This window comes from Amphibalanus amphitrite, unplaced genomic scaffold (genome assembly GCF_019059575.1).
Source record: "Amphibalanus amphitrite isolate SeventyFive unplaced genomic scaffold, NRLGWU_Aamphi_draft 000260F_arrow, whole genome shotgun sequence".
Lineage (NCBI taxonomy): Eukaryota > Metazoa > Arthropoda > Thecostraca > Balanomorpha > Balanidae > Amphibalanus > Amphibalanus amphitrite.
Window position 1 is genome coordinate 144,418 of NW_024881755.1, and position 27,275 is coordinate 171,692.

A 27,275-nucleotide genomic window follows, 5' to 3' on the forward strand; every position below is an offset into this window, starting at 1 on the left:
CGCCGTTCTAATGAATCTTACAGTCTCATCCGATCCAGTAAGGTGCCACAACTCATAACTAAAGCCTTCTGAGCCGTCATGACGTCGCCAATTCTAAAAAAGGTATATTTATTCTTACAAAATTGAAGCTGTTGTTAGCTTATATGTAATGTAATAGCAGGTCCGAGGTAACTCCGTTGTTGGAGGCAGAGCCATGATCCGTTTGTAGCATCGATTCGTCATAAACAGTAACATCTCGAATCTCGATCCGTCCGACGCGGTTCTTTCACTGGACCTCGTGTGACCGGCTACCGGTGTTGTGTGCGTGACAGTGTTCGCCACGGGCCGAAAATCCCAGTCCAACCCGGCCCAGGCCCATGGATTCACAGCCCGGCCCAGCCCGAGCCCATTCATGGCAAAAGTACCGAAACCTGCAGCCCAGCCCAGCCCGTCAAAAACGAATGGATTAAAAGTTATGGAACTAAAGAAACAATATTATGGAAGCAGCATGCACAATACATATTATGCATGTATGCTTTATTAGCTGGTTTTTTAGCGTTGCACACTGCACAATAATAAGCTATATAGTTTTGGTTTTTGTCCCAGTCGCGAACCCCTGAATCAATTTTAACCCGCGCACCGATGGGGGTCTGCGCCAACTCAGTACCGACGGGGGGGGGGGGGCGCATGACCGCCCCCCTGAGATCTCGAGAACGAAGCAAGATAGCGACAAGCGGTAAACGGCATCGGATACGCACGGACAAGGTTTACAATTTTTACACAGGTCATTTTCAGGTCAGATCAAAGATGACGTCACAGGGGTCAAAAAAGTCAAAATGGCGGCGCTAGATATGGAGAGTTTTTATCGAATAACTTTCGAATTAGTCAAGATAGGAACAAACTAAGGGCATCATCGTGATCCTCTCGTCAATCCGCATCGAATGATACATATGTTGACCTCGAAAGGTCAAGGTCAAAGGTTGACCTCAGGCCCCGTGACCTCGAGGTCATCATGTATATCATTCGATGCGTCTTGACGAGCTGAACACAATGAGACCATCCGCGCGGCTGTATCTTGTTCCTGTACGGAGTTATTGGCAAAAAACATTTGGTGACCTTTGATGACGTCACATGACCTTACAGCTACCCAACAGCAAAACAGACCTCAAGGTAGTGAAGGTTGATCGTATATGAAGTCATGTATGGTTTATGGGGCCATTCCGACACGTTTTGGTGGTAAAAACAGGGAGTTGATTTTTCCCCCATTGACTTATAACGGTGAGGTCGAGAAATTAACCTGACCTTAGATCATCGATATCCAAATTCCGAGATAAACAAATTGTAGATACTAATGACCTTATAACATCCTGCGACTTTTAAAGGCCTCCGACATCTACTGTAGCTCTGGCACGGTGACAAAGTTGCAAAAAAGTGACTTGAGGTTGGGTGACTTGTGACTTGAGGTTGACCTGGTGACCTGACCCTAAAAGTTAGGAGGTTCAAACTTGCACACCATGTGTAAAATTGATGAGAGAATAGTCATTTCGTACCAAATTTCGGCGCCGCGGTTTTCCCGCTATTCGCGAAAAACCTCGGGGGGGGGGGGGCGGATATCCGCCCCCCGTCGCGTCGGTGCGCGTGTTTAAGTTCTAAATTCTCATGACCCAGCCCGTCCACAGCCCATCAATCATTCACATTGGTTGTCCCAGCCAAGCCCGTAGCCCAGCCCAGTCCATAGCCCATCGGGCTGGCCGGGCCCATGGCAAACACTGGTGCGTGATGACGCAATCTGGAGGACGCCGGACGATTCTTCCAGCTCGCAATCGCGTGGTCCTTTGTCACAGGCAATTACTGTCCAGTGCGTCCCACACTGGAATTAGTTTGATACCCGTGTGCGATAATGTGCCAGGCAAAAATTGTACGGACATTTCGTTGAACTGATATAGGGGAAATTACAAACAAATAAAACAGAGCAACGCTGCTTTTACAAAAGTGTTGTGCAATACCTTATTCATTCATATGTAATAGGCATGTTTGTTTCTCGGCACAGCTGACGTCACACAATGCTATAACTCATGTTTCCAGGAATTCTGTCACCCGTTTGGGCGGAGGGATTCTGGTCAGTTCCCGACCACCAATCAGTACCACTGGTGGAGAGCAGCAGAAGACAGCCGGTACGAGGAGTTACCGGCGGACAGTCGCAGCTACCTACCGCCGAAATGGCCGGCTCACAGGTGGGTCCGGTCTACGGAGATACAGGGCGGAGTCTGTGGGGACACAGGGTCGCATCTACGGGGAAACAGTACTGAGTTTACAGGATAACAGAGACGAGTCTTTCCGGAAACAGGGCCATGTATGTGGGGAAACAGGGACCGAGTCAGTGAGCCGGACACAGCGCCGGGTCTATGTGGAAACAGGGGCCGAGTCAACAGGAAAGTCACGGGCTAGTCTGTGGGGAGGCATGGCAGATTCTATGAGAAATTCGGGCCTGTGGGAAAGTTGGCCGAGTATATATAAGGTGGTGAAGCCAAATCAGCCGATGAATGAATTAACCCTCGCACGACCAGGCCATTTCTCATAACACGAACGACCAGGGGGGGGGATTGTTACGACCCCCCCCCTGGCGTTTCGAAACGGAAGGTCGTAGAGCTTAGCGGAAAAAACCAACGGATTGCTCTCAACGAGATCTCGCGATTGGTGGTATATTTTTTGGTCCTAGGTCAACATTTGACCTACTTATGACCGGTCAAAGGTCAAATTTTCCGAAAAAATCAAACTTTTTCAACTTTCCGCGGCGATTGCGGCAGAACGGTGGGAGATATCGACTTGAAACCTTCACTATCGTGTTCCTTGATCAATTCTCTATCGTTTGGTATGTATTTCGTTTCCCTAGCTCTAAAAATGGCGCGTTGGGAGCGCCGGAAGTCGGCAAGGTCACAGTCGGCGGCAGAAATTCGAAAAATCAAAATTTAAATTTTTGAAATCTGATTGTATTTTTGGATTTGGGAGGTCCATTTGCTCCCTATAGAAGCTAATATTGCTGCATATTCCCATTGAGGTGACAAGAATTAGCAAAATAGTGGTTCGGGCGCTTTTCAAAAATAGTACCGGACGCTGTTCCTCTTGTGACGTCATAGCTCCGTGACCTGACCTGACCCGGTCAATTTTCTTGCACCACACGATAGCCAATGCTTGCCCCAACATGCATGGGAAGTTTCATCATGATCCATCAAACAATGTGGGTATCACCGGCAGAAAACCTAGGGATTCGGCGCACACGTTTGGTAACTGTCGGCCGGAGGCTGTACCTCTTATGACGTCATAACTCCGTGACCTGACATGACCCGATCAATTTTTTTCGGCAAAAGATGCGCAAAGGTTGCCCCAGAGAATATTGAAAATTTCAGCCCGCTACGACAAGCCGTTTAGCGTGCACTTCGAAAAAACCTCAGGGGGGGTTGATACAATCCCCCCCCCCAGGCGTTCTAGGGTTAAGTCATTTGGACTCCATCATCAGTCATGACCATGATCAGCGTTGAACAGGTTTACGCGCTGAGTAGCTGGTTGCCGCACGTGTCGGAACCGTGACACTGCTGACACACTTTTGACGGATATAATAATTAACTGCAGCCTCAGCTCTGCCATGAGGCCGTTTCTAATTTCAAATGTCTCACATAAAACACGTACGCTACTACTCAGGCGCGTCATGTGATGAGCAGCAACTCTCAAAACGCAGCCGACTTTCCCGCCCTTGGACTGCGCTCTCGGCACGGTTGATATCCTGAGAACACGGACGGTGCATCCTCCTCTGTGGCCTGAGGCGGTGGCTGGCTGCCCGGTTCGTCGGACGCTCTGCCGGCTGTGCGGCAGGCACCCCGGGGGCCGGCCCATCCCCGCCGGGCGCCACGCCGCGCGCAGGACCACGCGCCGCGCTCCCACGCCACACGCCGTGAAATGACCGGCTGCGGTAAAACGGCCAGATGAGCCGGAGACGCGGAGACTCTCGGAGATTTCACGAGCCCGGGGAAATTGGGGACACGAACAGCAACACGGCGGCCGGGTTCCTGAGAGGGCTGTAGTTAGGGCGCAATTCAGAACTTCATGGCACTTGGGCTCAACACCACTGAGCCGAAGCAGACTAAAACCGTGGTCATCAATAAATAAGGCGACGCCTGTTCTAAATTGTACGGCATATTACAGAATGGACCATCAAACATCGGAGTTACCTAACAATAACAAACAGCCAACAGATGGCCGTATATTGTAACTATTGGTCTTGGTCAGTGGAACCATGGGAAACGAAAACAAGATGACAATATTACCAAGCTTACTGGGCGCCCACAGGCAACAAGTAGTTACAGAATCTTACCGGTAATGACATACATACAGTGCGCTATATATCAACTGGAATGAAACTCTGGGACCTGCCACATTCATTAGTTGGAAATAACATGAGAAAAGATGAGTAACTCAGGTGGTTACAAAGCAGTGACGAAAAACGAATCTCTAATTCGTGCAGACAACTAAAAATGTTACATTCTGTACTGCTTTCTCACATTGCACCACGCAGGGCACGCACATGGTGATAGAACTATCTCCGTAGTTCACACCACAGTAGGTACCTATTGCAGCTACTGCACTAAATGTCATGGTATCATGCACCCAGTCATGCTTCTCAGTAAGAAAAGCGACAATATGTAACTCTGTTTCACTCCTTGCTCGGGCCAGAGTTTCTCAGTTTACAACCAATGCCGTCTTATCCGCATTCATCTTCATTTATAGCTATTGTGCTGTGACAAATGGTTTTCAGGCTCCGTGGCCTATTCGCTTTCGTCCAAGAATCTCGCATGAAAACGAGAGTCGAGATCCTGTACGAGACTATCTCGGGTTGGCCTGTCTACAGCCCAGTGCGGGCGGCGGCCATCGCTAGTGACGCTGGCCGATTCTCCTGTAAAAGGAGGCGGTGACGACTCTCTTCCAAAGAGGAGGCGGTAACGACTCTCCTCTAAAGAGGAGGCGGTGACGTGTGTCACAGCGTCTGCGGCTCTCCGGTCCCGTGCGGAGATGAATGGTCTGGCCGGCACGCGCCACGCACCGCTGAGGCACCTAACAGTCGTCGGCGGTCGGTCACTTTCGCCGTCAACAGAGGAACATTAGTCGGTGGTGGCCGCGGCAACAGATGCCGGGAAACCTGCGCAGCCCTTCGGCGAGCAGTCATCACACCAGCTGCCGGGGCCCTGCCGGGTCGCTGCGCGCGACCTGTCGGTTTCGACGGCTGACGGCCGCTGCCGCACGGCTCAGTTACAGCCGGCGGGGTGTCGCGAGTTTCTACAGTCGCCACTGGAAGGGACAGGCGGCCGCCGCGGGCACGGAAACCGTGGCGTCATGAGTGCGCCCCGCGGGGACAGTCTATTTTAGCCCGTGCGACGGGAAGGAAAGATCCACACGAAGCAGTTCGACGGAAAAAGTCTGTCTGAACACCTGTCCGACCCGGTAGGACATACTCGTCACATGACAAAGGAACGGGTGGTGCGGCACTGCCACCGCTCAATGGGAATTCGATGGCCGTCCGTCGCATCAAATAAACGTGTTATATCCATTGGAACAGAGACGGTGATAGCAGACTGAGGTCACCGGTTATATGTGGATAGCGGGGAGGACAGAACAGATTCCCCAGTCTGCACCGACACTGTCCACAACCACGATTGACTGGTCTCTTACCGAGTCAGGGCCACAGAAGCTACACCTCTCGACGATCGATCACTCCGGCGACTCTGTTAGCACCGCTCGCGCCGGTATGTCGTGTTCACGTGCGACCCGTATTGCACTAGCCCGGCCGGCTCACACGACTAATGAGACACTCTATCGTGACGCAGACTGCCGTGTAACCTGCCCATTAGCGACGGTCGCAGCCCGAGCCTACCGCCCAAAATTCGTTATCTCGTAACGCAGCGGCCGGCGCTCACAGAGCGGGCGTAAACGTAGGTATTTCTGGGCTGTCTGGCTCGTGCAGCTATTGAGAAATTCGGATACACACCGGTAGGTACCGAGACTCGGAGGCAATTCATCATCATTGCCACCACCGATTTACCACAGACATTGTCCGCCCCCTAATTCCAGGCCATCAGTTTGGCCGGTTATGACACCAGCACATAGTTCGAGGACCATATCTGACCACGAAAAATGCGTGTGTCGCATTGACGAGACTATGCCATAGCTTTGCTGCGGTTTTAATCAGCCAGTGGTTGGTATGTGATGGAAGGTATAAATGAAATCAAAGTAAAAATTTTAATCAGTAGGCTCAATCGAAAGTGGCTTTGTACGCTGATGTGAACACCAATTGAGGAATCCATAGCATCGACCCTCTACTTACAAGCTATGAGTATGACAAACTAAAATCTCAATGGACTACCAGAGCAGGCGTCATCTGGTCTCTGCACGCTGCTGTGTGATGACCAGGCTGGCCTACCGAGTCTTCCCAGTCACGGCTGTCGGTTTTCGTTTGGTGCATGCCGACTAGAGGCAGAACGGGTCAACCTACCGGTCAACCGACAGCAGATGTCAGTCTGTGCCCAGAACAACCAGCGAATGCCTCCTGTCTGCAATAACAGACAGGTCATGTTCGAAACTCTCCTCTCGTCTCTTCACAGACGCCTGTGGTTATAGCCGGAAGTTCCCGGGGGCTCAGCCCTCTCCGTGACTGGACTGAGCCACAATCAGAGCCGACGGGTTGTGAACAGGTGCGATTTATAGTCTCGCTGGGACCTGAGTCGGTCGCCGAAGGGACTTTGTTCAGTCCCTGCGAGAGGCGGCCCGCCAGAGGGACGTTGCACGAGAAAGTGACTCCCTGACTGTGAGGTTTTATGTGGGTCGCCCCCGAGCGCCGCCAAGCCGCCAGAGTCCGGAGTCGGATGAATGATAGCCGGAGAGTTGCATCGCCAGATGTCAGTTTTCGCCGTCTCCGGTACCATCTGGTGCTGTACGGCTGTTCATGTCAGCGGATCATAGAACGATGCTGGGCCTGAGCCGGACAATTAGCGGCGGTTTCCACTTTCATCTCCGTCCCAAAGGACGACAGATAAAAGTCTCCTGGCGCGGGCGTGTTGATTGTCAGTCACGGATGTCAGAAAATGCGCTGATCATGTTGGAGGCGGATGAATGGGTTCTATTTTCAGCTGGTGCACCTGTGTTCGGAAAAGCGGCTCACTAAAGAATGTTAATTAACCCTATCCGGCACAGATGGTCCAGCGGCCGGCACCTGCAGTGAGCGAGTAGTTTAGGCATCTGGTAGACGTAACAGTAGGCAACAGGGTTAGGCGTCATAGCATATCGACCATTCGTATGGTGACCAAGTCAGTCAGCGTAAACAACACTTTTGCAAGACACTCTGGTAAGCTGTTTTGACAGTTCAGTGAAGTACCTACGAAAGCTTTCAAGGCACGCTTTCTCTGTATACGATCCTGCACATAAGTTGGTGTGTGATGAACGCTCTCGGAATACCTGTGATCTCGATAAATACTCACCACCCGTCTCTTCCCAGGTGGTCTTCTGGTGTGCGGTGCTGATCGCACTGGCGACGTCCTTTGGCACTGCGCACGCGCGGCCGAACGGTGCATCCGATGACGTCATTGGCCCTCACCACCCTCCGGCCAGTAAGTGTCCATATACGACCACTGGTGGGGCCTGAGTCGAGAGACGAGGGTGTGCACTGTGCTCGTATCGTAACTATAAGATGGTCATACGCCTACCCTACCTTTGAATGCACTTTCATTTTTTATTTTTTCATTTTTATGTACTGTATGGACTGTGTGATAGATATGGTTGGTATATCGAGGGATTGTATGTGTAAGAGACGAAAGACTAAAGGCAATGTTTACACTGCTCCGAACGTATAACTGCTATGGACTGTTACTGGGCGTCAATTCGCCTGTTGTTCCATGACATCGAATAAATAAATGAATGCGGTTCCGCATGGGCACATGCACCAATCAGTACAAATTACTATAAGGCATGTCAAATGAAAAGAAGTTCTAATAATGTTAAAAAGTCCCCAGAGGAAAACGTGATTAACAATTCTTTTTAGCGAATTGCTCGCCTACGTCCTATCTTCTGAAGTGCCGTACCATAGACCTCTGTAAAGACTGGTGTACAGAGGTCTATGGCCGTACGAATATGGAACGAAATGCGAGGTCTTATCATGCAATGTTATCGTAATGGCGATTGGTAATGGTCATTGAGATCACAGATTTAACACTTGGGCGACTGGGTATATGCGCGCTGCACAATGTCATTACGCATGTCTATCGTGCTCCCTATACTTTGATCGCGTGCAGTGTGCACATCATGAACTCTGAACTAATACCTACTACCGTTTTCCAACAGATCAGGAGGTGTCTGGATCAGGTCCAGATGCCGATGGCTGGGAGAGCGGAGGGTGGCAGCCAAACCTTGCCGACGGAGCTCCAGAGATCTCCACTGGCGGCGGAGACGGCCCCGGAATCCCAGCCGGCGACGGTAGCACCACCGCGCCCGCAGACCAACCTAACATCGACACAGGCGACGCCGACGCCGTCCAGCAGCTGAGTATAGATGTCGCTGATATCGCGGCAGGCGGCGCCCGCAGCGCGCGACGCGTCAGTAATCCACTGATATCGGAGGAGGAGGCCGAACGAGAGGAGCGCCGCAAGCGCACGCGCTTCACGCAGACGGTGCACGGCTCGAACGTGGTATCCCAGGAATCTGCCGACTTCCGGAACGGCACGTTCATGGCCGACCTGTACAGCAAGGAGAACCCGTGGCTGCAGAAGTACGCGCCGTTCTACTACCCGCAGAACCCGCTGCCGACGCAGCTGAACCACCAGCCGGACGGACCGCCGCCGGTGCGGCTGCGGCAGGTGCACATCGGCGACACGGTGCTGGTGCCGCCTAAGGTGCAGTACTCGGACCAAGTGCTGCGCACCATCCACGACGCCAAGCTGCGCTCGCTGCCCAAGCTGCAGGAGCACGTGCACATCGGCGGTCAGGAAGGCGATGAGGAGGGTGTAGTGGAGGACGGCGGAGCTTACCTCGAGCAGTCTCCCTCGGAGGAGGAGTATGGACCCGAGAGCGAAGCGGAGGAACCCCAGCAATACGTTTCCTATGTGGAAGACGAGGGCCAGGACGCAGAGTACGAATGGAGACCCAAGGAGGCACCCGGTATCAACGATCCGAACCCATCTGGAAACGCGGCGCAGCCGGAGTACAACACAGTGACACAGACGGAGAGCCCGCATGACTCGGCCCTGTTCTCCCGGCCCGGACCGCCGTACGACCGCCCAACGCCCCCGCCGGGCTTCCCCATCCAGCAGCAGAACCATGTCCAACAGACACAGGGCCCCAAACCTGGGACCTCGGGCTCTCCCGCGCCGCACAGCGTTCAGTTCAGCCCAGCTCCCCAGGCGTCAGCAGGGCACGGCGGTACGGGCGGGCAGTCTACCCCACACGCCAGTCCCAGGCCTACCGTGACTCAGAATTACCAGCCGGCACAGAGACAGCCTACTCCCGAAGCAGGATCTCCCGGAACAGGATACGTCTCCCAACAGCGTCCTCATCCGAGACCCCAGGAGCGACCCCAGCCGAGGCCTCAGCAGCGTCCCCAACCGAGACCTCAGCAGCGACCCCAACCGAGACCCGTCCAGGCGCGGCCAGCATCCCGGCCTCCCTCCACACCAGTCCGTCGACCCACCGCGTCCTCGGAGGTCCGGCCACTCCGTCCACGACCTACTACTCCCCGGCCCCGACAGGAGACCTCGCACCAACCGCCAGTCGAGATCGTCGAGGACAACGGATACACCAACCGCGTGAAGCCGGATGACGTCATACCGTTCAGCCTGTCTTACGGTTACGAGGTGGTGAAGCCGACGTCGCCACCTTCCCCTCCGCCTCTCAGCCAGTACGGAAAGCCCAAGGCCTCCACCATTCTTGGGGCGTTACCGGCGGGACTCGACGAAGAGAGCTCGGAGGAGTCGGAGGCTGACGTTGACGCTGCGGTGTTCTCCACAAGACCTCTGGAATCCGCGGAGGCACCTGCGACGCCGGCCAGTGACGGTGGGTTTGGTGCCCCGAAACCCGGTCACATCATCGGCGATGGCGTCGCTCCCCCGCAGGTAGGACAGGCGCCGACGCCAGTGCCACCACAGCCTCCCAGGGAGGGGTACTCCAGACCCAGGGAGGAAGGACCCACGTCCCTGTCGTCGTCACCAGCGACTTATCCAGGAACCGACCCATCCGAGAACGCGGAGACCGAGGCCGACAGGCCAGAGTACGCTGCTCCCAAAGACGATGACGTTCTTGATGACGACGTGCGCGTGAACGAGGAGAGGAACCAGTTCTTCCACCCCGTGACATCTGAAGTTGGAGATCAAGGTGTGTCTGACGGCGGAAGCTCACCGGCAGGTGCCCCAGCTGTCGAGGAAGCGCAGCTTGACGGGTACATGAGGCCGAAACAAGACGATATTCTGTCGGAAGACCAGGCCGCCGGGTTCGTGCGGTCCCGTTACTTCCCTCAGCAGCCTGGGGCTCCTCCAGCTGGGCCCAACAGGAGGACGGAAGGCGGATTTAGCTCGCCGCAGGAGAGCAGCATCCTTGAAGACGACACCGATCAGACGTTTGGTTTCCGTACCACTCCGATACAATTCCAGCCAGCCAGTGACGATTCCGCAAGCGGAGAGCAAAACGCCTACAGTCGACCGAAAGACGCGGATATTGTTGGTTTCAACCCCAACTCTCTGGTGGAAGATGACCCAGCGCCAGCAGCTCCCAGTCAGTCTGAAAACCAAAAGCCTGGACCATCTCAATCAGTGCGAGGGTTCTCTCCGCCAAGACCAGGAGATCTGCTCGAGCAAAACGAAAACTTCATCGATACCGGAAACGGGCCTTTCGTTGCAGATGAAACTCCTCAGCCTACCCGGTCCATTTTGGATTACGGGCCACAGGGCTACTCCAAGCCAAAAGACGCTGATGTCCTCAACGCGGGCGAAAGTCCCGGCGATGATCAGACAGCGAACACCTTCCCCTCCCACTTCGAAGCCAGTCCAGATCCAGCACCTCAGGAGGACGAGGCTGCTGAATACGTAACGCCGACTCAACTCCCCAGCCCGGAGCAGGACGTTCAGCCGACACCGTTCGGCACCTACTCGAGGCCCAAGGCATCGGACGTCGTTGGAGGTGATGACAGCGGAACGTCCAGCTTGGAGGGTTTCGGTGGAGCGCCGCCCGCTCCAGTCAATCAGCTGTCCGACCCCAAAGAGGAGGCGGAGTACAATGAGGCCAGTGAGGACGTCTCCGGGTTCGGCCCAGTGCACTCAGACTCTCTCCTTCGGCCTTCAGCAGACGAGGACGGTTTCGGCGCACCACGACCGCAGAACGTCCAGCCCGAAACCTCGACCCGTCGCTCCTCCTCCGACCTGTACACGGTCGACGACTTCCTCCGCTCGGAGGAGGTCTCCATCCTGGGCGCGTTCCCGGCGCCGAAACCCAGTACCGGAGGTACTCCCACGACGACGCAGCGCACACGGGCGGCGCCAAGACCCGGGTGGCGGCGGCGCGCCGATCCCGGCCCGTTCCGCGCCCAGTCTGCCCTCCTGGACGCCCAGTTCGCCAATCTGTTCGTAGACGAGCTGGGTCCGCCCCTGCGGCGAACGACGCCCAGGACCAGGCCCACGTCCGCCCGCCGGCGCCCGGCGCAGCCTGAGTTCGGACCTCCGTTCGCTGTGCTCGAGTCACGCGCCGACCACGGCTGGCCGGAAGAGGACGATCTGACGGACACTCTGTCGGAGGACGAGCTCCAGTCGCCGCCGCTCAAGTTCGGCTCAGCGTTCGCCGCGGAGCCGCTCACTCCGCCGGGTCTCCTGGCCAGGCGGCGATCGCCCGCGGCGCCGCAGCGCATTCAAACCAGACGGCAGTCGACGGTGGCGACACCTATCAGACGGCGGCCTCCAGTGGCGCCGCGCGGCGGACACCGCGGGCAGCCGACTCCGTTCGGAGACGAGTTTTCGGCGCCGTTTGCTGCGGCTGCTGCCAGCCGACTGTCGGTGACAGCGGTAAGGCCCGGGCCAAACCCCATCCCCGACTGGCCGAAAATCGACCAGCAGTGGTAGTCGGGACCGACAGAGTCCGGGAGGCACTGGAAGAAGTGTGGACAGAAGAAAATGTATTCATGGGCTTTTGGTAGTCTGATATTCAGCTTAGGAGAAAGATAACCACTCACCAGCGCTGGAGTAATACAGGAAGAGTTTCGCGGAATGCTTGAAAGTTATTTGTGCGCATTGTGCGAATCTCGATCATTTTACCTGTTGATCATTATATTATTTATTTGCTTTAGTTGCAACATCAACACCGGTTATTTGAGAACTGTGTTGTCTGTATCAGTTGTATGCAAGTTGGCGAACGTGAGAAATGAATTCCCTCAACAGAGGCCTTGACCGAATGGTGCGTGTGACGTGTTTATACAATGTTATTAATTGTAAGTTATAGGGGAGCCGAAAGCCGTCCGGATGTCATCTAACTCGGCCACTTTTGTTGTAGTGTTGGTTTCAAGATAAGGGTTCCAGGGACCAGCAGTCTGGATATTGAGAATACCCCGAGCTGTCGACTGAGACTGACAGCTGGGGCATTCCACGATAGATCGTACCACTTTTTTCCAATTTGACACCCTCATCTCTCGGATTTCAACGATAATTGGTCTAAGGGGTAATCAGGGGCTCTGAATCATCCTGTAACAATTTCAGGCTTATCAGACGAGTGGTTTTTGAGTTATAGTGTATAACATGTTTTGGATCTTGCGTTGCAGCCCCAAGTTTGGCGGGCTGTAACTCTAAGACGGATAATCCAAATGCCAAATGCTATACGGCATTGAACTTGCATTGAAACAAAGAATAATATGCATTTTTAAAATTTTGAAATATATACTATTTTTTATATATAACACCTCGAGTTTCCTTTCATTTGCATTTTTATGCCTTTGGGACCAAATTTTTTTGAATTTTTATTTGCTTAAAAACATTTTTGGATCATTTTTAAGTAGTATGCAAAAAAATTAGGAAGGTGTTCTTTCTATAAATGTACTTATTTTGCGTCACCGTAATGGTCTCGAATTGTGATTTTGGAAGAGAGCCTACAAATGGTGTGGTAAAGCTGCCTAGTGACATCACTGGTTACTGAACGTTCAATTGAAGTCATTTTTGCCTCACTTTTGCGTTGTTGACCTTGCGTGACGTCATTCGTACGTCACTAGGGTCATAAGAGTTTTTCGTCAATAACTCTCGATCAAATTGAGCTAGAGAGACGGGAAGGCTACCAATGGACTCGGGAAGACCTTGCGAATCGAATGATGTGCAAAATGATCTCATTCACCCAGCTTCGTGGCCTGACCCGACTGTTAAGCATCTCTGTAGCGGCGCCATTTGTCCAGCGCCGCGCTGGTTGGCTTTGCCGCGGACTCGGGGCGATCACGTGATGCCCGAGGGCTGGCTGCCGGCTGGGCCGCCCGGTCGGGGCGCGGAGCCAAATACACGGCAGTGTGCTTACCCGAGGTCAGCGACTTAAGCTGACTTCACCAGAACAAACAGTATACCATTCGACGCGCAGGAGCTAGGCAAACACAAAGATGCTAAAATCGCGGCTCTGCGACCATTTGTTGCGAAGTTATCTATCAAAAACCGGACCCATAATTTTGGGTCACTTGAAATGACCTCAGGGGTCACTAATGAACCCGAGACCTTAAAATTTGGTATCATTCGATGCATCTTGTAACGGCGCACATGCTCGTTTTTTCCGCAAGGTTCTAGCTCCATTAGAGGCGAAACGGCGAGCTGGGGTCGTGCCGACCCCCCCGGAAACCCATTTTGTATACATTTAAATGAGGAACTTATAGAAAGAACACCTTTCTAATTTTTTGCATGTCGATTTTAAAGGACCTGAGGTTTATTTTTAAGAAATAAAAATGGCAAAAATTTTGGTCCCAAGGGCCATTATAGACAATTTAAAAAAAATACTACGACTTTTTTCAAAATGTAAAGCTTTTCTTTCCAATTTTAAAAATACTGTATTTATCTTTGATTCATCGTTAATTCAAAGCTGTTTACCGTTTGTTGCTTGCTTAGCTCGTTTTTGAGTTATAGCTCATCAAACTCACCCTTACAATCTGAAGTTAAGAAAATATTATGCAATGTAACTCAAAAAGTTTTCATCTGAGAAGTCTGATATTTTGGCAGGTGTTTTTGGAGCCTATGATTACCCCTTGTACCAATTTTCATTCAAATCTGAGAGATGAGGGTGACGGGCCTGGTACGATCTATCGTGGAATGCCCCAGCTGTACTCAGATCCACTTAGCTCTCAAACTGGGAGCGAGTGCACCCTGCCCGGTGCCCCCACTCGATTGGGGGCGAGAATTAGGGTATCAATCGTATCCGAACTTCTGGTCGCTGGAACCTGTATCTTGAGACCAGTAGAACATTCTAACAGAATGACTTCTGTATTTGATTGTTGGTTGGATTCGCCTGCCGATGCTCAACTTATGATGCTTGTGTATTCAACCTGTCATAAAATATCTGTAAATATATTAAATAGCTTAGGTAAATTGCTTGTGTGCTGTTGTAAAAAAAGGCACAACCACCACATCAAAAGCACTGGGGGGGGGGGGGGGGGGGGCAGAGGACAGTGGACACGCTTCGGCTGCCTGTCTCACTACGAACAAAAGGGTCTGCGAGTTTAAACCGCATTGAATCAAAAAGGACCGATACAAATGAACGAACGAGAGTCTACCTCTCCACGGACTCCCCAAAATATAACGAACACACTGCTGAGTTCTGGCACACAGGATAAGCGAGCAACTACACCAGACCTATTCCAACGGACCATCCTCAGCTACCCACCAAACTCCCCATGCCTCAAATAGTCATACGTTCCAAATACCTCCGTGTATTTGAGGTCAGTGACACGGCACAGCATCTCACCAACTCAAGAGAGCACCAGAATTACGTCTTTGGACACAGCTTTGTTGGCTCATAGGAAGATTCAGCTCATCACCTCTCTCACCGCTACAACACGCCACACACGCCCGTGCCCGCGGCATCCCCGTCGACACACATGGGGGAAGTTCGGTCCGTCTGCCCTGGATGGCAAGGACAGTATGGTCACACACTGACAGGACGTACGGAGGACGGAGGGAGCCAGTCGGATCAGTCGTCACCCCACACATTCAGTCACTCACACGCGACGGGGTAGAGCGCGAATTCCGCCCAACTTTGACCGCATGTCGTGTCTGTACAAACCGACCAACGCACCGGCCACACCCAGCGTCATTTACAGCTCTGCCAGAGTGAGCGGATCCCGTCCGCAAGTTCGGACCCAGCACCACCGAGACACAACAGGAACGGTTCGCATAAACACGAACCACAGCGCGTCGCAAACGCCAGGTGAGGTGTGTAGACTTCACGAATGAACACAGCTTCCTACAGAGCGTCGGCGCCTGACGCGTCAGTCAGCTCACTTGGTACACAACTGAGAGTGATCCTATATAGAAAACCCTGCGGGCTGCAGGGACGAGCTGCTAACCAGAGCTTCAAATATCGCATGGTCGTCTAATGCAGCAATTAAAGCCGGGAAAACGACACACTTATCTTGAGCAAAGAACACAGTTTTCGAGATGGTTTGACAGGGAGGGGTGAAAAGGAAAATATCACTAACGCATAGAATTGCTGACAAATGCACAAAAACTGAGCATGCATTACAGTCTAAGCGTACTTCAACCAAACACAAACACAAACACAAACACAAACACAAGCAGGGTATAAAATCATGGACCTCAATCACTCAGCTAAGTAGGCGCACTTTTGTACCGTCAGCACATAAATCGGGTACTAAATCTACACCTCGGCGGCAACAGTGATCAGTTTTATGGCAGAAAGCAAATGGACGCAAAGATTCGAATGTTCGGATGCACAATATCCTAGCCTAGCAGTGCACAATGTCGCCTATCTATAGGCGATGGGCGTTATGGCGTTAGTAATTACTGCTTGACGGCTTTTGTAACAAGATCCGCATTTTTACACTAAACTTTCAGAAGCAGGGATAAGTCTGTCAGCAATTGTAGTGAGTGTTCTCGACGCACAAAAATGAAGCGACTTATTATAAGACAAGCGGCCTTCTATGATGAAAACCAACACGGCGAACAAAAACATGTTCACAAATAAAATATTAAATAAGATCTGCTTAGCTGTTTCAATTTGCCACCCAATAACTGACAGACAATTTTCCTAAGCCAGGAAGCAATATGTCATTCATGATAAAATAATACTCAAATGTCTTTTCACTACAGCTAGCAAGACATTTATAGGGACGACATAGACTTTGATCGGGTGAAAGAGAGTGACACCACGTGACAACCTACAGCTTCACCGACTACTCGAGAGTGATCACATATCGTCACGGCAGTGAGCGGGCTTTGGATCCACGTTTTGTACGGGCATTGCGGCGCAACATTTCTTGTAAAGCTGTGCGTCGGAAAACCGGCACCTAAACACGCTACACTGCAGGTGAGCTAATGATAGTTCATTGTTATCCTACGACCGCTCGATGGATGAAACTCTGAAACTTCCCGCCCAGTTACTCCACGAAATTCCACAGCCGCTGTGGGTTATATCTTCCGCCAGGAGAATCCATCTCGCTCACGTCCAGTACAAAACTGTCAATATTGCCTTCACCGCACCCACCCGACCGACCTCCGTCAGTAACCCCCAGCCCCTCAGCCCCTCACCCTGACTTGGTGGATCGCGCACCAGCCGATCCCCGTCGGACGTCAGTTCTTCAGCTGAAGTTGCCCTCCCACGCGTCCTGCTTCTGCTTAGCGGCCAGTCGCTTCTTATCTGTGAGAAACACCGAGAAAGACCCGTCACAATACGGCACGGAATTTGAAGGTTTATCAAGTTTCCTCTCGATCACCACGAAAAAGATAAATAATGAACCTACACAAATTACAAACTGAACAAATCCTATAGCCTAAACAAATAAACAATAAAATAGAGTCAATGAACAAATGTAAGTTTGAGCGTCGGTGCGAGAGTCGTTGGCTCTTCACAACACACAACCACAGGCTAAAGTCACACCATCAGAACGGTACGTTCCACAGCGACATCTACCCTCACACCTCTAGCCGTCTGCAGCCGTCCTGTCCTCACCTCGTGCCGTCTGCAGCTGGCGCCGCTCCTGCTCCCGTTGCTCGCGCGGCGCCGAGTCGCGTCTGCCCAGCGCGCTGAACACCATGCGCCGCGCCTGGAGGGCGCAGGTCTCGGGCCGCGGCCGGTGTGGCAGCAGCTCGGCCGTCTGCTGACACCGTGCGGCCTTCTGGCGGGCCTTGGGCGAGGCCTGCGACAGCGGCCGACACCGCACCAGCGGGTGGTCCCGCAGCAGCGTCTCAGCCACGGCCGCTGTCGGAGCACAGGGAGGGTGGGATGGTCAGGTCACTAAGGACTTGCCCTTATCCAACCCAAGTCTCCCCGTCACAAACAGAAATGGCTATGGGCATTGGCAACATAAAAGTGATGACCGCTGTGACTATGGTCATTACTTTCAACTGTGCAGCATAAGACAGCAACCTCATTAGATAAGCACTTTCTGTTCTCACCTTTATCCCTCATCACAAACTCAGATCTATCCCAAACCATACCAATGACTGTTACTCTACTCAGTCCCTTTAAAGTCCTCACCCAGACCCAGCCCGACCCGAGCTAGGCCCTTTGCCAGTGCCGCCCCAGACCCCTACCGGCGGAGGCGCTGGCGAACACGGCCAGTGCGTGTGTGTCGTCCACCCAGCGGACGTCGAAGCCGCGCGCGCCGAACTCCTGAAACACCACTGTCAGGTCCTGGGTGGTGAACGCGGCCGGGAAGTCGTACACCTCCAGCACGTGCGACGGCAGCTCCGCCGGCTCGGCGGCGCCGTCCGGCTCCTCGGCCGGCGGGGGCGACGGCGGCCGCCAGGCCAGGTAGTCGATGACGGGTCGCGGCGCGGCCGGTGGCGCCACCTGAGGAATATCCGAGAACGCGGTCAGATACGTTTGGTAGGAGTTAAAGGAGACTGAAATCAAACTGTTTGGAGCTCTGCCAAAAAGTGTGAGCAATATCAGTGAAAACAAAACAATAGACAGCAAACGAGTCACAACAAAAACACACGAATATCACCAATACACGGGAACAAGACGGACGCGGAAACAAAACCAGTCTTGTGGACCATCTCCTGGAACTCATTATGTTTTGAAACATGCCCGCCTGTGGTTGTCGGAAGTGTCTGTCCGTCGGTGAGGCCTTTGAAGCGCAGCCAACACACCCCTGGTGACGGACAGGGCATCTGGAGAGGTTACCGACCGGCCGGCTGGCGCCTCCCTGACACTCAGCCGCTCAGTAATCGTGGCCGGGATGGCCCACAACAGGAAATGTCCGGCTTCAGTACCGGTACTCCGTGTCATCGGCGAGGAAATAGGAGGGGGAGGGGGGTTCAAACAGTCTGAGCACAGCTGAGCGGGTGACAACGGACGACAGTTCGGGTATAAATGGTAACAACCCGGGAAACGGACAGTAACAGTTCGTACTGTTCGGTCGATGGACGGCTATTCTGTCAGGTAAATTTAGAATGACTGACCACGAATACCTGTGCAAATACTTAAGAATGGCTACATCCGTAGCTGGCTGCGATGGACCTAACATCTCTGCTCTTCACAAAAAAATATCCCACAAACACAGCTATCAGCACCGATACACAGCCGGGCCCGGTCCAGATACACCCAAGACACTAAAACCACCCTAGTAACACCTACCTTGCCGGTGGGCTCTCCGTCGTCGGTGTAGTTTTTCTCCCACTCCTCCATCTCGTCGGCCCAGTCGAACTGTTCGTAAACCACCCCCGACGACGCCGACGACCGGCGTCGGGACGGGGCTGGGTCTGATGCCAGGGTCTGCTCGGTCCGGGATGGTTCTGAGGGAGCGGTAGACTCGGGGTCGTCCATTGACGGGAGCGGCGCAGGGAGCCAGGAGTCATCCACCTCTACTGGAGATCCGAGTACCATCGTGGCTGTCGTGGCTTCCAGGACACTGACGGGCGAGCGGCCGCCCCAGGACTCCGGCTGCTCCCCCGACGCACCCCATTCCACTCTAACACATGTCTCAGTCACAACACGGCGGGCGCTCAGGGACGCCTTCTCATCGTCTGTTGTATTCACCAGGAGGTCGAACTGTCTCTCCGGCAGCGCAGGCTCCACGTCTACCTCCATTTCGACGACAGCTTCTACGACTGAGCTGCTAGGTACTGAGGAGGGGGCCACACAGGCGGTCACGCTCGGTGACCGGTCATGCTCTGGACTGGCCGGCTGAGCTCCAATGAGGTCAGAACCGACTGCGGCTGGGGACGGTCTCACACCGGCGCCGTCTCTCGGCGGCTTCACTCTCGGGCTCGTCCGTGCGTCCTGCGAACGTCGCTTCCGTGTCCCACGCGGGGAGGTCGGTTCCCAGGCCGGCGGGGAGCGCGGGTCGCCACTGTCCCGCCAGTTCGGCGTCGCCGCGCCGCGCCGGGGCGAGTCAGCTGGGGCGCCCCTCCGCTGCTGCGGCGAGCCGTGGCTGCTGTACGGCTGGCGCTGTGGAGAGGGAGGCAGCTCAGCCGCCGCTGATGCCGGCCTGTCCCTCAGTGCCGGAGGCTGGTACGGCTGCTGGAAGCGGGGTCTCACCGCCGCCGGTCGCGCCGTCTCCCGCTCCGGGGTCGGGGTGAACCGTCCACTGGCGGCGTTCGAGCGCCACGGCACGTGCGCTGGTCGCGGCGCGGTGGCCGTCGGAGACAGCGGGAACAGCGGCACCTGGAACGACGGCTGCCCGTCGGCGACGACGGCAGACCGGTCCTCCGAGCTGGACCGCGAGCGTCGACCGCCGCGCCGCCGCCGCCGGCCCGACCGCTTACCGGTCTGCTCTGGGGGTGAGCCGTGCTGCGGACTGCCACCCGGGCCGGAGCGGGCGTCCTCCTGCGCCGCGCTGGCCTCCGCCAGTCGCTCCACGTGCTGTCGGGTCTGCTGGGAGACCCGGCGGCGCGGCCCGGGCGGCGGCCGCGCCGGGCCCGCGTCCGGCGCCGTCCGCCACGAGGTGACGATCTCGGAACAGGTCGAGAAGCCGGGAGACGAGGGCCGGTTCAGGCCGAGCCGGCGGCCGCGCGGCGGCACGTACAGCTGACGGGGCGGCCGCCGGTCGGCCGCGGGCACCGGCGGAGGATCGGCGGCGAGTCGGCGACCCGGCGGACGGTACAGCGGCTGGTCGGAGCGCGGCGACGGGCGCCGGCCGACGGCGGGGTCACCGACGCCGCCCACACTCGGCGCCGACATCGCTGCCGACTGGAAAAAAAAACGGGAAGGTCAATGACGAAACCAGCTGAGATACAATTGTGCCACTGACAGGTGAATAAAAAACTGCGCTAAAATGTACGGAACCAGTTAAGATCGTAGATAGAAGTTCCCGTCTGAAGCACAGTAGGTCAATACACCATCGTCTTAAGAGAATAAAATTCTGCGTTGCTGATATCACTGCCCGAGGAGTAAGAAAGAGATACTGTGGTACCAATTTCCTATATATCAATCACTGCACAGAACAGCCTCAAACATAACGGGCCACAAAGTGTCCTAGGTCAGTCACACTCACGACCACAATCATCACTGCGCGAGACACAGCGGATCAGCTCGTCACCAACCACTGACAAAAAGTCACTACCTATATAAAACACACTGAGTCTCAGCGTCAGCAGCGTCCCCGACAGACCTCTGAGCACCGTCTGACGGACAGAAGGAGTGAGAGCCCGCGGACTGGCACCGTATCGATACAGCGCACACCAGGGTCAGGCGCTCCGCTCTCCGCACCAGCACCACGTTCAAGGTCAGGTCACGGCCGCCGACAGACCACTGGGACATTCACCGCCACTGCCGCCGCGCTGCGCCGCTTCACTGCCCGGCGCGGGCCGCCGCCCCTCGGCGACTCACGGGGGGGGGGGGGGAGGGGGCTGGGCGCGGCGCCAGCAGAGGCCGACCGGCGTGAATAACTCGGGGCACGGTGGTCCGACAGCACCGACCAAGTTACCACACCGACGGCTGCCGCGAAACGGGAGACGGCCGAGTGTGTGCGGCAGGGAGGGACGGGAGGGGAGGGAGGGAGGTACTGGGAGAGGGGGAGAGAAGGGTAGGACAGGGAGGGAGGTAGTGGGAAGTGAGGGGTGGGGCAGTGTAAGAATGAATGTATGTGTAAGGTTGTTTTGTATTGTATGACATTCTGGAAGGATACTAAGGCATAAGGCTCAACATACAAAAACGAATGCCACGGTTCCATTAGTAACATACATTAGCCACAGAGATTATTACCTACCTACTATTTACGGTACCCTAACGGTCACCCTTCTCGGATCAGAGATCGAACCTTTCCCATCAGTTGTCTGCATATGTTCTGGTCGAGAAGGGGGCGAGTGCACCCATGGTCATTGTCACCATCTCTCGTCGTTCCGCCCCTAATTATGCAAGAGCGTCAAGGAGAAACGCAAGACACCACCGTGACGAAAAGCGGCGACTGGTAATGACCTTAAAGTTCTCTGGTTAAACCGGAATATAAGAACAAACACCAGCTGTCCTTCAAATGACAGTTTCAAAAGTCAGTTTGATGACTCTGAAATGAGGTTTCAGTTTTTCTAACAACATAGCAAAAGAACAATGATCTTGGTCGGTGGTCCCAATGAGATGGTCGTATGAGATGCGTAAAATGTCACACTTTTTATTTGGATACGTAAGGTTTTATTTTGATATATCACCTAAAAAAAGCCCTGATATAGTGAACTCATGAGTACGAAATCATTTTGCTCTAAACAATTATACAGAGGCCCAGGATAGCTAAAATGCCTGAGGTACAACCCAACCATATACTTGAACCCTCTCCGTCCCGAAGTTCAGTTGGTAATGATAGAGCACTCGAACCCCGGTAAAGAGAGCCCGGGTTCGAGCCACTCCGGCGCTCAATATTATGAGACTCCTGACGGAATGGTTGGTGGGAGCAGCCGCAGTCAGTTCAGAACAGTTGAACTATGGAACGTGTCCGGCTTGATGAGCACACTGAACTTTGGCATCTAAATTCTCCCGCTGCCCGGAATCGCACGATCGGACGGTAGGGATCGGGGCCTACGCAACAAGCTCTGCTTAGAGTGGCTCCAGCTCTGGCATTCCATCCATTCAAGCATTTGAGCTAAGATAATTTCCTGGCAAGACTCATCCAGCTTGTGCAAGATGGTTGCAACAAACCGAAACCTAGTTAAGAGAAGGGCCGCTGACGGGAATACTGCCGAGAAGTTCGCCCTGCTCGCATTCGGCTTCTCCTTGTAAACCAAAGCATGCTTCGACTGAACTGCTCCAACTCGAAGTAGGACCCCAAGTGTCTGACCAACTGGGTCTGGACGTCCTTCCCAGACCGTATAGTGGCTGTGGTGGTCAATGGCGCAAAAAGTAGAGCGTCCCTACCGAGCCGGCCTCCGTCAGGGCTGCGTGCTGGCCCCCACACTCTACACGCTGTGAGCGGCGGATCTGATCACCGCCCTGAGGTCTGTTCCCGGTACCGAGACCTTCATGGAAATCATGTATGCAGCGACACAGCGAGAATGAGCAGCGGCGCCACAATCGAGAAGGCGCGGAGACGAGTCCAACAAGCAGCGGACACCATCACCGCCTCCGCTGACCGCTGAAAGATGCGCGTCGCGGGAGTGAAGACCCAGAAGCTCGTTCTGTCCCAATGGGCCCGCGACGCCTCGAAGCTCTCAATCTGGATCACAGGAGCTTTAGTTAGTGGTGGAGCCACAATGCGTCTCCTGCGCGCCACCTCCGACCGTTTGCTGAAGTTCGACGGCCACCGCAGCGATCGGCGCAAGAGAGTGCGACCCCGTACTGCCCTCCTCCATCGTATAACGGTAGGAGCTGTTAGCAGCATTCCCGGCGGACGCCACCAGGGCCCTGTTTCACCGGTGATAGCAGCACGCTACTATCAAATTGCGCGAGCTGACGTAATGTGATGAGGTCACACTAATGCCACGTTTCGTGTAATCCGTGAGCTGCGTTTGGAACAGAAATGTTGTCTCGTTGAATTGCGTTTGATACATTTGTTTGATCGCACGGCCGTGAAGATGTTAGCAGCGATGTTTGATGACATCACACAGATTGACGGCGTCATGGCTTGTTGATGTTTCCATGGAAACCCAATTTGACACGTGTGATAGCAGCGTGCTGCTGAAACAGGGCCCAGGATATGGTCACCGGTCGGGTGGCTCCGCCGAAGAGGGAGTGCACCGCGGCGGAGGAGCTGGAGCGCTGATCGTGACCCCGATGATGCCACATGAGAGGAATGTGTCGCAGCCGGCCGCCACTGCTCAAGCACACGAACAGAGCTCTTTGCACTTTCAGCTCAGGCACATTTTGCCCCTGGCACGTGCTGCCTATTATGAATATTCACAAATTTCTTCACATAAATAGGCAGGTAAATTAAAAGATTGGAAAAATTAAGAAGCTAGAGAGAAAGTAGAGACATGCGACTAAATGCATTCCTAAAATGGAATGTTTGTCATACAGGACGACAGGGCCAAACTTTTTCACCTGAACTTCACAACAGGAGGATACGAGACAGAGAAGACTAACCAGAGACCTCTAAACTGATAAAAAGGCATAGACAATATAAAAATGTGATTTTATATAAGACACATGTTTCTCTTTTTAAAAGAGCTTCATGAGACATCTGGCCTAAAAACAATGCAGACCCTATTTCTATCTTACACTTCTCTATGACGAAAGGATAAAAAATGTGGTACCTAACTTTGCACTGATGTGCAAAAAAAAAAAAACATTTCCAGAGCAATCAGCTATTTGAATGTCAGAATTCAATAAATGACCATAATTGTAAAGTGGCTGTTTTGAGATGACCTTACCATTGAATAAGGCAAGATATCTGATCTAAGATAGCATCCCATAGGCAGGATAAATAAGAAGCATCCAATATCACCTTCTCAGGTTTGATGATTTCCTCCTTTTGCCAAGGCCATATACAGGACTCATAGGAGGTAGCCACACTAAGCGATTAGCTTACAGCTGGTAACATTTAACAAACATGATGATGCAACTGTGTCATCACTGGGCCAAACAATATGGCTGCCTCTGGGAGAAACAAGTGCAAGAAGTTCTGGTATATCAGGTAAATCAGTAGGCGGAACTATGGTCATGAGTACCCAAATATAGGAACGTTCCCATTTTTGGGAACGGAGTTCCCAAATATGGGAACGGGCGTTCCCATTTATGGGAACGGAAGGTAATTTTTCGGCCGTTCGCCCACTAAAACTCATTAGTGCATCACGTCTCAAAAAAGTGCACGCTAATTTAAGTATCTACTAAGTCTCTATAAAATTATCTTTAATCTGACCGTTGCACAAGGAAATTGACCGTCGAATGATATTTTTAATGATTTTTTGAAATGACGGAATGGTGAAAACATGGGTTATACTACATTTAACTTGCAATTTTAAGGAAAATGACGGGTTTTTACATTTTGAGGTCAAGTATAATAATTTTCGCCTGGTTATGAAGTTTCATACTAGCGACACTAGATGCTGACATATGCAAGCGAACACGCGGACAGTCCGGGGGTAATATTGGTGACATTTGGTGTCGGGGCGCACGACCGCATGGAACGTCAGTGATTTTACCGAACTACTGTTGTAAACTCAGTTTCAGTGGTTTAAAATTATTCAGCTGTATTATATCATCCCAGATAGACATATTTCATTTGGATGCTAGCTGTTTAGAGTTGTTTTATAAGGAGCGTCATGAGCGTGGTTTTTGTCTTCCGTGTTTCTAAGCGTGATCGTTTTGGGGGAATTTCTCTTATATAGGTCGCTCTGTGTGGCTTATTTATAATTTTCATGCTGATTTCGATCATTCCTCGTGCCCATCCTACCAGGCCTTTTGCCACTTACACTCATCAAGAAAGGAAAAAACTAGATTTTCATTGGGACTAGGTGTTTTGAGGGTGTAACATATTCAGCGTTCCCATTTTTGGATACTTCCTTGTGCTCGTCAACTATCGGTGATAAACAGACAGGTGCTTGACATGTCTCCACCCTCGGCGCGGACGGTGGATATAGGTATGGAAGACCTTGTTGAACATCGCTGAGCGTTGTGAATTACGTAATCCTGCAGAGGGGGGCGTGCCCGCTGCGAGATCGACGGGAATAAAAGCGCAGAAGACCGGGCGAAACCAGGCGAAACATGCGACGGTCTTGCCGGAAAGGTCATCTGATGATTGTTGCGTTAACAATAATTTGCGGCGTTGGACGTGATGCTTGTTAATGAAAAGAGCCCCTGAAAGGCGTCGGTGAAATCGTTCCCAATTTTGGGTACGCCGTTCCCATAATAAGGAACGCTTGCAGCGCCAGTGTACGAGAGCGTTCCCAAATTTGGGCTCGCGGCCCGGATGATGGACTGCTTTAGAAATAGGGGAACGATTTGAAACTACGATGGGCCTTACAATATCAAACTCTTTCCCAACAATATTGAGACAAATATCAGGTGGTTCACGATCGTTTTATATTTTTTGGACGTCATTTAACGGTTCTTTTTCTTGTTTTAAATAATGCCTACATGGCGTTCCCATATTTGGGTTTATCGTTCCCAAACATGGGAACGAAAATTCGTTCCCAAAAATGGGTACGCTTGACCATAGTTCCGCCTACTGAAATGTGAACTGAAGATGAAGTCTGAATGGTAGGTTAGTACCTAGGTTGAGCATTAGTAGAGCAGACGTCACACAAAGGTTTTCCAATTGAGGAGAGGCGCCGTAGGTTTGTAGGTTGTAGGGTAGGTTGTAGGTTGTAGGTTAGGTTAGGTTAGGTTAGATTTGTTTAGGTTTTGTTAGAAAAAAGCACCTCCGGGTATAGTGCCTCTCCTTGGTTGGAAAACCTCCGTGTGACTGTGACGTCTCCTCTACTAATACCCTAGGTTGTAGGTTTTAGGTTGGTAGGTTCAAGGTTGTAAGTTAATAAGTAAGGTAAGGTCAGGTTAGAATATGTTTTCTATCTTCACTATACAGTGTAGTTCATCTACACATTTACCAGTGCCCAGATGTGCACAGCACCGATGTAACCGAACTAAAAACCAATGGCATCAGTACTCAACCCATGCCGGTGAAGCAAAGTGGTGCCATCCCCCTGCCTTTGGCACCCTTTAAAAAAAACTAAAAGAATTATACAGGAATTACCATATTCAATTGCAAGTACCTAGTTGAAATAAAGTACAAAATGAAGTTGTGGAGAATCTCAATCTCATCCTTATCAGTCAATTTGTGCTAAGAAAAAAACGGCCATCTCAGTCTTATACCTACATTCTACAATCTACAATAATCACGATCAAAAATTTACTCCACTTACTTGGTTAGCCAGGAAAACTGGTATGTATATGAACACAATAGGTGAATGAGGCAGAGAAAAAGCCTAGGGAATCGCGGACGAAAGAGACAGAGTACCTACGGTACCTACACACACAGCTTGGGCACAACCCGAACGGTTGGTTGGCTGGCACAACCAAGGCACAACACACAGGATAAGCTGAGACTGTTCAATTTTGAACTAAGTTAAAAGCAAGTTTCAAGTACAGGCTAATCAGAGAAGGCTACGAATCATTTGTGAGTTGTGACCCGCTGATACGCTTTGTGAACAGAATGGTCAGAATGGGTGAGAAATACTGCGCAGGTATTGTCTGTTACATTTTGCTTCCAGATCCCGGAAAAAACTTCATATTGCAGCTTGGCCAAGAAAAAGCTGCAGGCCCCCGGCAGAAGGTTCCTGGGTGAGTCCTGGGTAGTCTTCGTTCAGGCCAAGGCCCGGCAGTAGTGGCGGAACACCTTCAATTAAGGGGGGGGGGGGGGGTACTGCCGACTTTTGGTCCCATTCTTTCCATGCAACACCCATAGGACTAATGTGAACAGTGAAAATGCCAAAATCAAAGGGGGGTACGGTGCTCTGGCCGGTGCCCTCCCCGTTCCGCCGCCTAATGCCTATGCCTAAAACTACAGTAGGTACTAGGTACACAGAAGGCCCATGCCATTATTGCCACTCTTGGCTTGCAGTGCTGCAGCTACCAAGGCTATAGAACTCCAGGGTAAAACATCATAGTCTATGATTCATAGAACTCCGCAGCCACATCGAAAGACGAAACCACCGGGCCGA

At 52.7% G+C, this 27,275-nt stretch overlaps 2 protein-coding genes across 3 annotated transcripts; one reads left to right on the forward strand and one right to left on the reverse strand.

Annotated features, from left to right (window-relative positions):
- Positions 1-2,198: 2,198 nt before the first annotated feature.
- LOC122386705 (cell surface glycoprotein 1-like) lies at positions 2,199-12,701 on the forward strand. Its single transcript, XM_043376159.1, has 3 exons — positions 2,199-2,213; positions 7,520-7,631; positions 8,362-12,701. Exons 1-3 carry the CDS (start codon positions 2,199-2,201, stop codon positions 12,114-12,116), a joined length of 3,882 nt encoding a protein of 1,293 aa, XP_043232094.1. The 3' UTR covers positions 12,117-12,701.
- Positions 12,702-14,922: 2,221 nt separating this feature from the next.
- Positions 14,923-26,763, reverse strand: LOC122386709 (serine/arginine repetitive matrix protein 1-like). 2 transcript variants are annotated; one of them, XM_043376185.1, is made up of 5 exons: positions 26,478-26,763; positions 18,829-20,382; positions 17,781-18,039; positions 17,197-17,445; positions 14,923-16,884 (listed from the first exon to the last, which is right to left on the reverse strand). In XM_043376185.1, exons 2-5 carry the CDS (start codon positions 20,371-20,373, stop codon positions 16,826-16,828), a joined length of 2,112 nt encoding a protein of 703 aa, XP_043232120.1. In that variant the 5' UTR covers positions 20,374-20,382; positions 26,478-26,763; the 3' UTR covers positions 14,923-16,825. The 2 variants fall into 2 exon arrangements, with proteins under 2 accessions (XP_043232120.1, XP_043232119.1); XM_043376184.1 differs by lacking the exon at positions 26,478-26,763 and adding an exon at positions 20,804-20,950.
- Between the last annotated feature and the right edge of the window lie 512 nt (positions 26,764-27,275).